This window comes from Carcharodon carcharias, chromosome 1, assembly GCF_017639515.1.
Source record: "Carcharodon carcharias isolate sCarCar2 chromosome 1, sCarCar2.pri, whole genome shotgun sequence".
In the NCBI taxonomy this organism is placed as follows: Eukaryota; Metazoa; Chordata; class Chondrichthyes; order Lamniformes; family Lamnidae; genus Carcharodon; species Carcharodon carcharias.
Window position 1 is genome coordinate 146,155,854 of NC_054467.1, and position 12,185 is coordinate 146,168,038.

A 12,185-nucleotide genomic window follows, 5' to 3' on the forward strand; every position below is an offset into this window, starting at 1 on the left:
GGCACACAGCTGCAGAATTGTCTTTTTGTGCTTGCAGCTGCACATTGATGGATTGAAAGCCCTTGCAATGATAAATCCCCTGATAGTTCTGGGAGTGCCCAGATTGTCACTTGTATGCAGTTGATGACACCTTGCACCTGTGGGAAGTCAGCCAGAACAAAAACCTGAGCACTCACTCATCTGGCTAGCATCATTGCAGGTGATGTTCACATAATTGCCAATCCTGGCAAATGAGCCATCAGTTACCTGCCTTATGCATTTGTGGGCATCCAACTGGGAAATACTGGTTATGTCTCGAGCAGAGCTCTGGAGACAAAAAAAAAAGCTAAGCATGGTGGCCACTTTGACAACCAGTAGTACTGATTTGTGTTGGTCCGAGTTGAGTGCAATGCCTGACCTGGCGGCTGCGACGAAGGGCGGTGCGTCCCGTAAGGCGTCGAAACAGTCGCTGATTAAAGTCACCAAGAAGCCGCCTAAGAAGCGGAGAAAATCTCGCAAGCAGAGCTATTCCATTTACGTGTACAGGGTGCTGACCCAGGTCCACCCTTCCACCAGGATCTCGTCCAAGGCCATGAGTGTTATGAATTCCTTCGTTATCGACATTTTCGAGCGCATCGCCTCCGAGGCGTCACACCTCATTCACTACAACAAGCGCTGCACCATCTCGGCCCGGGAGATCCAGAGCGCCGTCCGCCTCATGCTGCTGGGGGAATTGGCCAAACACGCCGTCTCCGAAAGCACCAAAGCGGTCACCAAGTACACCAACTCCGTTTAGGTCGACAATTCTGAAGATTATATTAAAAAATAACAGGCTGTTTATCTTCTTCTAGCAGGCTGAAAATGTCTGCCACCTCCTGAAGCACCGATCTGAGCCTCCTGAGACAATGCTGTTCCAACATGTCAAAGGAATTCAGTCTCTGCCTGTACACACCTCCCCTTTAAGTTCAATAGCTATTGCTGAATCTCTCACCATCAACATTCTGGGATTACCATTCACCAGAAAATTAACTGGACCAGCCATATCAATACTCTGGCTACAACAGCAAATCAGGGGCTGGGAATTCTGTGACAAGTAACTCACCACCATCTACAAGGCACACGCCAGGAATATGATGGAATACTCTCCACTTGCCTGGACCACAGCTCCCACAACACTTAAGAAACTCAATATCACCCAGGATAAAGCACTCACTTCATCAACACCCCCCCACCACTTTAAACATTCACTTTCTCCACCACTGGCGCACAGTAACAGCATTGTGTATCTACATCTACCATCTAGAAGGACAAAGGCAGGAGTGACATGAAGAACACAATGGCCTCCAAGTCACATGCTATCCTGTCTCAGAAATATATCATTGTTCTTTCATCATCGCTAGGTTAAAATCTTGGAACTCTTAACCTAACAGCAAAGTAGGAGTACTTGTATCAGAAGGACAACAACTGTTCAGGAGGGCCGTTTACCATTAATTTCAAAAGGGCAATTAGTCAGGGATGCCCATATCTCAAGAACGAAAAGGTAAAAAAAAAAATCCACTAAGAACACTGCTGTATTTATGTAGTATTTCCATGAGTTTTATTCGGCTGCCTCAAGAATTATTGTGTTCTCACTTCCTTTTACTGGCAAGCTTCAAGAAGCATGGGAAATCTGTGGATGCACCATTAAATTTAAAAGTTAGTTGAAATATTGTTCTAATTGAGCGATGAGCAGAAGTTAATAGGCAACCTGCCTCTCCCAGAGGAGGTGCACACAAGCAATCTATTGCATTGCAGTTAAACGTGTAAGTTGGCCAGTTGAAGTTGGCTTCCAGACAAGCTGAAATTTTTAATGATTTAACACCTCACCCTAACTGAACCGATATGCTCCTCCAGGTTAACATTTTCCTCTATGCCCCTCTGCCCCCATGGCCCTTCATGCTCCCTATGCCAAGCTGTGGAACTTCTATGGCCATTGCCTGAGAGTCCAAACAAAGTCTCCACAAAGAAAAAGGGTGGTATTGCCAAATCTAGAGCCCCCTCGTCACAAAAGACTTAAAACTGCAGAAAGCTTGGGGTAGTATAGAAAGTACAGGGGCAACGTAAAAATGGAAATTAGGAAAATAAAGAGAGGATATGAAAAAATATTGGCAGGTAAAATCAAAGAAAATTCTAAGATGTTTTACCAGTACATTAAGAACAAGAGAATAACTAAGGAAAGGGTAGGGCCTATTGGTGATGTACATGGTAACTTGTGGGTTGATGTAGAAGATATGGGCAGGGTTCTTAATGAGTACTTTGTCTCTGTCTTCACAATGGAGAGGGATGATGCAGACATCCTAGTTAAAGAGGAGTGTGAAATGTTAAATACAATAAACATAGTGAGAGAGGAAGTACTTGCGTCCTTGAAGGTGGATAAATCACCAAGGCCAGATGGATTATATCTCAGGTTGTTGAAGGAAGCCAGGGAGGAACTAATGGCAGCTCTAAGGATCATTTTCCAATCCTCACTAGATACAGGCAAGGTCCCAAAAGATTGGAAGTCTGCGAATGTTGTACCATTATTTAAAAAGGGTGTGAGGGATAGGCCAGAAAATTATAGGCTTTTCAGTCTGACTTTGGTGGTGGGTAAATTATTGGAAACAATTCTGAGAGCCAGGATAAACTGTCACTTAGAAAGGCAGGGATTGATCAGGGATAATCAGCATAGTTTTGTTAGGGGAAGATTATGTCTCACTAACTTAATAGAATTCTTTTAGGAAGTAACAAGGAGGGTTGATGGGGGCGATGCAGGGTATGTTGGCCACATGGATTTAAGTAAGGCACTTAACAAAGTCCCATATGGCAGACTGGCTAGGAAAGTGAAACCTCATGGGTACAGGGGAAGATGGCAGGTTGGATCCAAAATTGCTCAGTGACAGGAAGCAAAGAGTAATGGTCATTGGATGTCTTTGTGAATGGAAAATGGTTTCCAGCGGCGTTTCACAGGGCTCCATGTTGGGGCCCTTGCTGTTTGTTGCACATATTAATGATTTAGACTTAAATGTGGGTGGGATGATTGGGAAATTTGCAGATAACACAAAAATTGGCCGTGGAGTGATAGTGAAAAGGATAGCTGTCAACTCCAAAATGATATCAATGGTTTGATTGAGTGGGTGGAGACGTGACAAATGAAAGTCAATCCAGAAAAATGTGAGGTAATGCATTTAGGGAGGGCAAACAAAGCAAGGGAATACTCAATGAACAGGAAGTTGTTCAGAGGGGTTGAAGAAGTGAGAGACCTCAGAGTGCGTGTCCACAGGACCTTGAAGGTGGCAGGACAGGTGGTCAAGAAAGCATATGATAAGCTTTCCTTTATTGGACGACGTATTGAGTACAAAAGCAGGGATGTAATGATGGAACTGTATAAACTGGTTAGGCCATAGCTGGGATTTTGTGTACAGTTCTGGTCACCACATTACAGGAAGGACATCATTATTCTGGCGAGGTTGCGGAAAAGATTTACGATGTTGCCAGGGCTTGAAAATTGCAGCAATGAGGATAGTTTGGATAGGCAAGGGTTGCTTTCCTTAGAACAGAGGAAGCTGAGCGGTGACCTAATTGAGGTGTACAGAATTATGAGGGTCCAGATACTGTAAACAGGAATGTTATGGTACAGCCAATGGTAGATGCTGAATTGTTCAAATCCCAAAGGGAAACTTGAAACAGCTGCCACAACTTGTTTTGTAAGTTGTATAAATTTTGAGGTGGGTGCCTTGAATTCAGTAATAAGACCACCAAGTCTTATAGGTTTTTACAAACCGAGGTTAAACGTTTATTAATAAGAGAAATGATTTTAAGCACATACTTATGACTACAAATTACTACTATAATAACTTCTAAATCCCCTACTTAATCTGACTCCCATTTACATTTTTGTGAGAAAGACACATAGGGCAGAATTTTGTCCTTGATGGGTGGGTGGGCCTGACCGATTCGGCGGCGGGTGGGCAGCCGATCGTCACCGCCGAAATTGGCTCCGCCACCATTTTAAGTGGGTGGCCGCCCAACAGGAAGCACATGGTGCTTCCTGTGCAGGCGGGAGGGGGATTCCCCAACTACCAGATTGCTTTCTTTCGCGCATGCGCGGGGAAGAGCACACATCTCTCTGAGGCAAAGTGCTGCCTCAGGGAGATCACTGAAAGGCAGTGAAACATTAAAAATAGAAACATAAAATAATCATTAACATGTCCCCTTCATCTGAAAATGTCACATGAGATGGGACATGTTAATGAAAAACACAAAAACTTTATTATAATTTTATCATTCGGACATCAAATCTCATTCCGCCACTGGATGAGGTTTATTAAAAAATCTCTTACCCGCCTGCCCGTTGGGTCCGTGCGCTGACCCGAAGTTCACATGGTCGATTGGTGAGCTAATGGCCTTAACAAGGCCTTTAATTAATGGCGGGCGCATGTTCCGCTGTATAGTGTGCCCGCCGACCTAAGTATCGCGATGCTGCGCACGGGCATTGAGAAGCCCGCGCAATGTCATCATGCAACATTTTAAGCGCTGACGGGCAGGCTCCGCCAGCCAGAAGATTCAGCCCATAGATTTCAATAAACCCAGGCAAAGAAACATGATACCCTGAACCAGTTGAATTCGAAGTGAGTTTTCTTAACTTCAGTTCTTTGTAGACAGCTGCTTGAGGTGTAGATGCTGGAGGCTTTTCACATTTGTTAGATCTTAAAATGCCTACCATTACACAGATCCTTCACTCCTTTACACATATTTTTCCCTTTGAATGCAAATTCCCATTGTTTCCCTGTCTTTGGTCTTTACATTTCTGATAATAAAAATCTCTCATAGTACTAAGTTTTACCAGTAATCTTTGGGAAAAATAAACGTTTCTAAACTTCACATGGCTAGGTGCCATATTTCACTCCCTCTTTTGAAAACAATCTACTCCGGTTTAGTTAATAATGCAAATGTTCCCTTGATATCTACGTTTACCTACTTAACATCTCAAACCTAGCTCATCTTCTACCACATCAAATCCTTCAGACCAGCTGCCTTTAATCCAATTAGATCACACGTGCGCACACACACACACACAAACACACACATAACTATTTTACAATAAATTCCAATAACATTATGAGAATTATTATATCTTCCTGACAGGAAAGACTAGTTTCCCCTAGCTGAGGGATCAATTACCAGGGGGCATAGATTTAAGGTGATTGCTAAAAGGATTAGAGGGGACATGAGGAATAGTTTTTTCACCCAGGGGGTGGTGGACATCTGGAATTTAATGCCTAAGTCGGTGGTTGAGGCTGAAATGCTCAACCCATTTTAAAGGTACCTGGATCTGCATCTGAAGTGCTGTAACCTGCAAGGCTATGAACCAGGTGCTGGAATTGAAATGAGTGGCTAGTTTCTTTTTTTCCTCTTTTGGCTGGTGCAGACACAGAGTACTGAATGGCCTCTTTCTGCACCGCAACTTTTCCATGGTTCTAATGGTATATACATTATTCTGGTTGAAACAGCTGCACCACAGGGGAAACATTGTTTAAGTGACAGCTCTGGATCTCTGATCTCTGCAGCCAATTTCACAATGTTTATTTACACAAGGTTCAGAGGTTTCAAGGGCTTGTAGTTTCTGTTACTAATACTTTAAAGGGCCTGAATGATTGACACTTTCATTGCCTTATAGTGAAATGAATTATTTTCAATATGGTGGAAAGTAATGAAGGAATGACTTTTTAAAGCTTTTTGTAATACACTCTACTATCACGATAGGGTCCATTGGTTCTATACAGTGTCATGGGTCAACAGACATATAAGCGCCATAGCTTGGCCTAGAGGGCATGAGGAGCAATGGCGGTGAATGGAGGAGCATAGCTTTGCACAGGGGGCATGAGGAGGAACTTATGAACTTTTAAAAGGGCCTTTCTTGCAGACTGAGGTTCATGACTCCTCTGAGGAGTTGTGAACCGTGACTCTTTCAAAACCTGGCCCGACTCCATGAAAATTACAGAGGAGTAGGACATGCCAATCTCTGCAATGCGGCTGGTCAGGTTGGGGCTGCCAGGTGCGAGCTTTTTACAGGAATTGGCCCGTACCCTTTAAAGACACTCTGGAAAATCAGACAGCCCAGAAATGGAGTCATGAATCTCATTGCCATTTTTAAAGGGCTCCCAAGTCATCTTGACTTGGTAAAAGTTCACTGCACTTTGGTTAAGGTTTTTAAAGGGAGTTTGAAGATGTTACAATTTGCCAGCATATAACGAGTACCGTAAGTTATGCAAATAGTGACTAAAGTGTCAGCCTTGGCTCACTCTCACCTCCGAGCCAGAAGGTTGTGGGTTCAAAGGCCAGTCCAGAGATATTAGTACATATCTAGGCAGACACTTAATGATAAAGGAGTGTTGAACTGTAAAAGGTGCCATCTTTCAGTTGTGACATTAAACTGAAGACCCACCTGCCCTCTTTGCTGGATGTAAATGATTCCATGTGTTATGATCCCAGCTAACGTCACTACTGACAAGTCAGATCCCAGGGTGGAACCTGGCTTAATAGCTTCTCATTTTTATTTTTTGTTTAGAAACATGGAGAGTGGCTACTGAACAGAGCCACAGGAGTAAGCTGATGAACTTTTAACAAAAGGTAAAAACATTTATTAAACAAGAAAAAATGAACTATATTACAATACACCTTCACTCACAAATATACTTTTACAAATATATACAGGGTAACACAAGTTACAAAAGCTATCTTATACTCTAACGTTCTCAGTAAGTATACAGTCCATGTAAACCCATAGGCAATCTGTGATCAGGCACAGTACACTCTGAAACCAAGTGACTGATGCCACCTCAAAGAGATGTTATAGATCCCACATCAGCTGCCCCCAGATGCATGTCACACTGTGAGCCAACCGGTCTCACTGAACTCAGTCTTCCACATGAGGGCTTCCAATCTCCACTCTCGAAGAACCTGCTTTGGAATCTTCTCCCAATTGACGCTTTCTCTCAGGTGCCCTCCACAAGGGTTCAACTCCAGGGTTTTGAACTCTCCTTTCGATGTTCCTCTCTCCTGGATCACCACGTACATCAGGCTTTGCCTTCCGTGCACTCTCGCTCAGATATTCAGCTGTGCCAACAGAACACCACTGTTTCATATGCCCTTAGTAAGGAGTCACCAACCTTTGGCTGTCTCCTTGCATATTCTGGCCTCTTGCAAGCCTATTTTTCTTTAAGTCTGCATTCTGTAGCTTTCTCCATTTAAGCTTCTAGCCTTCCTCTGCTTCTTACTCTTCACTTTCCGGGGACCTTTCCCAGATTCCTGTTCTTCCTATGACTGGAAGGTCTTCTTAGGACCTTTCTCCTGTTCCATTCCCTGGTTTTGGTTTCTTCATTAGTTTTGGACTTGCTACCTGTCCCTCTCCTATGCTGCTTCTCCTGGCAATTCCTTTCAACTGAACTGAAACTACTTTACAGTTTTTCTCTGTCGCTGTGGGTCCCTCTCTCTGGACCCCCATTGCTAGGCAACAGCACAGTTGTTTTTCTACCTTGTGTTTGTTTCAACTTCCCATCAAGAATAATAGAACCTGATTAGAATGCAGGTATACCAACAATCCCACAGAATTGCAGGTATTGGTTTAAAATCAGTTAAAATCAGTTTAAAATTCAAGGTCCCCCCTTTCTTAACACCAATACAGAAACACAAATTAAACTTAAACTTCAAACTAAACCTAACACCCACAAATACAAATATAACTTACTTAAACTATCTCTATTCCTAACACATGGCATTTGAAGAAAAGAGGCGTTCTCCTGGTGTGCTGCCCAACATTTATCCCTCAATCAAATTCCCTACAACAGATGACCTGGTCACTTGTACAACTGTATGACTTTGTAGATATAGCACTTTTCTCTGCTAGCTACACACAATAGATTATGTGATACTGATATACTCTCCATAACATGATCTGTAAAAAATATAAACATTTTTGGACATTTAAATAAAATTCCATTAGTTCCTTTCTCAGTAATTTGCTTTATTTCACGTTTGCATTGACTATCCCCAAATATCCACAGCAGTCATCCATCTTGTGTTTCTACTCGAATTCTTATAACATGCAAGAACTGGGGCTTTTTCCCTGTTCATAAAACTATGATGCACAATAATTTCATAATCCACAGTTATATTATTAAACTTTTATATTAGATAAGAAGCGCAAGATAGAGTGGTTAAGAGATGAGGTATTTGAGCCAAATATTGCTTTAGACAGGACACTGACATGGTGACTCTTTTAGCTGTTCAGGTGTATTAGTACAGTGTCATGATTGGTTGATTTCATTCATTCCATCTTACAAATTTGTATTTAATAGCATTGGCTTAATCATGCTCATCAGCATTTATATTGAGAGAAGGGTAGCTAAAATTTACATAAGATCTAACCCCTTTTCAAAAAATTATGCTTATAACTTAGTTTAAAGATGAACAGGCTTAAAATATTTGGAAGCCTTCCATCACTCAATTCTACTCAGGTAATGCATTTATTTGTTTGAAAAATGTGAAATCCTATCATTTTAAACTGACTCATAACAAGATCATAATCAGCTGCATATGTGAAAATGCAGTTTTGGAATAAATGAACATGCAAGATTCCTGGAGTTTAATGTTATCCCATATTTTCTAATAAACTTGGACAATGTAATTTCATCCACAGCAAAGATGTACCAAACTTATTCAAGTTGGGTAATCTCCCAGATCAATATTATTACCTTATATTTATCATCTTCAGCAATCCCTTATATTACAAAGCTGCCATTTGCAAAGACTAGCTTGTGATGATCTGAGAATGTGGTGCGCCAGTTCAATGTGATCATAATGTGCAAGCATTAGATTTTCTGTTGACTGTAAATTGAGTGTTACATTTTAGTGGTCATTTACTTATTTTCCTGTACCATATATCGAAAAATGTAAATGCTGTAATAAATGCACCCACCATTAATAAACAAATATTTATCAAACACATACTAATATTATGAACATAATTGTGCAAAACCAATGCCTGCTTGACCTTTCTATCTCAAGGCTTAAAAATGAAAGGTCATGAGTAACTATATCCCTTTGAAAATGTTACAAAATATTTATTTTAGTTAGTTCAATGTTATCACTGGAGTTGTTGAAGACATCTGTACGTTAGCTTCTAAATATACAACTGGCTATGTTAAATCTACTTACCAAAGACAGTCCTTGCAGGGACTGATTCTCTATTCAACCAAAATGACACTTGAGAAAGAATGACAGTCATGATACACGGCAGATAGGTCTGGATCACAAAATACCCAATTTTTCTCTTCAGGTGGAAGTATGTCGTCATAACTTTGTATTCACCTGAAATGAAACATCAATAAAGAATGGTTTTGCAGTGAAAAAAAAAATTAATTCTGAACATCAAGGTATTGTTCCATATGAACTTTATGCACAAATTATGAACCTAAACTAACTACTTTATTTAACTTAAACCAACTAATGGGAGAATATCAGCGTTAATACCACTCCCTGTAGTTATTTTTTGCTCAGTTTTGCCATGCTATAGAAAGGTTAAGGAGATTCAAACTGCAATAAACTTATTAAATTCTGATATTAGGTAACAAGCACGACAAGAGTTCTGAACACAAAATTATTTTAAATGGATCTTGTTTACAGAAGTGAAATCTAAATGTTTTCAAAGTTAAGTGATTAAATGAGTCAAATTAAAAAACTTCAAAATGGATAATGGGGCATTTCAAAGATCTTTCTAAATAATCAAGGATACATGGGCCAGAGTTTTCCTGTTGGCGTGCAGGGGTGGGCCCACAGGCCTACGTGTAGAATTACGCGTGGTGACATGGGATGAGCATCCCAATGTCACCACGCACCATCGCGATATTTCATTGGGCGGGGGTGCATTGATCTCCGATGTGCCCTCGCCATTAATTGACGGGCCACTTAAGACCCTTGAATCGCCAATTGACAGTGATTTTTTTGGCACCTGTGCAATTTTTGGATCGGCGCAAGGGCGCAACGGGCAGGCGGGTAGGACGCATTTGTATTAATCTCATCCACAGGTGGGACAAGAGGGCTCACTGGGGTTGCGAGTGTGCTCTGTCAAATATTGTTTTTTCAAAGTTATTGATACTTACCTGTGTGATCTGCAATACTTCAAAACACATACCAGCTGCTTGGTCTGGACTCACAGCCTTCAGGTCAGCACTCTGCAGTAAGGAATCATTTTTGGGCCTGCAAGTTTCAGGAAGCTTTCCTTTAGCCTGGGAATGGGAGCTGAATTCTCCGCTGGAGGCACCTCCTTTGAGGAGGAAGGGAGGGCTAGAAGGGGAAGGGGGCCAGGGGTGCAGATTCAGCCTCCTTTGGGAGGATCGGCACAAGCACAAGGAACACAGGGCCATGAGGTAGTCCAAGTCGGAAGGGGCTGCAGAATATGCCACTATCCTGCTGCCAGAGTGTACAGGCTGCGAAGCAGCAACCTCAATATGTCTGAGGTACAGTGACAAAGGAGGCTTCGTCTCTTGGGGGAGACAGTCAACTACATCTGCTGATGATTGGGCCTGAGATCTCCGCTAACTGTGTGGGTGGACACCCCATGCCAGTGGCTCTAAAGGTTGCAGTTGCCCTGAACATCAATGCCTCTGGCTCCTTCCAGGGCTCGGTGGGTGATCTTTGTGATGTCTCCCAATCAGTTGTCCACACTTGTGTCAAGCAGGTCACAGACGCTCTGTTCAGGCCTGCATTGACTTTCACCCACTACCGTTGGGACCAGGCAAGCCAGACACAGCGAGCCAGAGGCTTCGCGGTGATTGCTGGCTTCCCCCACGTCCAATAGACGCACACATGTGGCTATCAAGGCACCAGCATGTGAGCCCAGTGTCTTCATCAACAGGAAGGGCTTTCACTCCATGAACGTGCAGATAGTGTGTGACCACAGGATGCAGATTCTACAAGTCTGTGCAAGGTACCCAGGCAGCTCCCATGATGCCTACCTCCTCAGACAGTCCCAGGTGCCGGGGCTCTTAAGTGCTCCAGCCCAGCTGGATGGATGGCTGCTGGGTGACCAGGGCTATCCCCTCAAAAGGTGGCTCATGACACCTCTCTGCCACCCAAGAACAGAAGCTGAGCAGCAGTACAATAGGAGCCACGCCTCCACAAGGGCTGTGGTGGAGAGAGCCATCGGTCTTCTCAAGATGCACTTCTGATGCCTGGACCGCTCAGAGGGTGCACCCCAGATTGTGTGTCGGTGATAGTGGCAGCACGCTGCACTCTCCACAATCTTGCGCTGGAAAGGGGGGACACTGTGGATGATGAAGACGTTGAGGCAGTGGCTGCAGACGCACATGATGAGCCCAGCAGTGTGTCCAAAGATGAGCACGCGCAGGGAAATGCTGAGGGGGTAGACGCTGACCCGGGAATACTCCAGGGAGGCAGGGATACCCAGGAGGCTTTAATCCAATGAATCTTCAGCTAGCACACCATATGTGGACCTCCGGGGCAAGCCTGGGCTGTAGGCTCCATACTCGATATCAAAGTGCAAAATCTGCCTGGATAGGAAAATTAACTAAGGGCCTTGTTAATAAAGCTGAATGTCCCACAAATCACTCATAACGTTTTTGGGGACCATCCACTTGCAGAATAAAAGAGGCACCCTCAGCCATGGTGACATACCTGAATTTAATGTTGTAACAAAAGGAACTTAAGAAAACAAAATGCCAAAGGATTTAAAAGTCACACCAACTCATAAAGACCTCATTGCGAATCAACACAAAAGCACCAACGATAAACCCATGGTGTGCCTAAGGTGCCTTATGTTTACATTTTTGGGTGCTACGTCTTTGTGCTGCCCCCACGCTGGGAGTGGCATCTGAGACAGCCTGCTGACTCTGCTGTCCTGTTGGCCTCGATGACCTTAGAGGTTGTCCTCTGGTCCATCGAGCCTGCGCTGGCCCTGCCTGGGAGGGAGCTGCTAGTTCCACAGCTGGCGTCTTCCCACTTGTCACAGGCTCGTCAGATGCCATGGTCACTGGCAGAGGGGTGGAGGAGCTGTCGCCCTCATCCAGAGCAATCTGAGAGGTGACTGCAGAGATGACAGGCAGCCACTGCGCCAACGTGAAGTCACTTCAGACCTCCTTGCTCACCACGGATGGATCGGCACCGAGCTG

General features: G+C 43.4%; 1 protein-coding gene across 1 annotated transcript in view; it reads right to left on the bottom strand.

Annotated features, from left to right (window-relative positions):
- gabra2a (gamma-aminobutyric acid type A receptor subunit alpha2a) overlaps positions 1-12,185 on the bottom strand; it is a 365,339-nt gene that overhangs the window by 67,617 nt on the left and 285,537 nt on the right. The window contains exon 8 of the mRNA XM_041183039.1: positions 9,214-9,366. Coding sequence (XP_041038973.1) covers positions 9,214-9,366 — 153 coding nt within the window. The remainder of the gene's footprint in view (positions 1-9,213; positions 9,367-12,185) is intronic.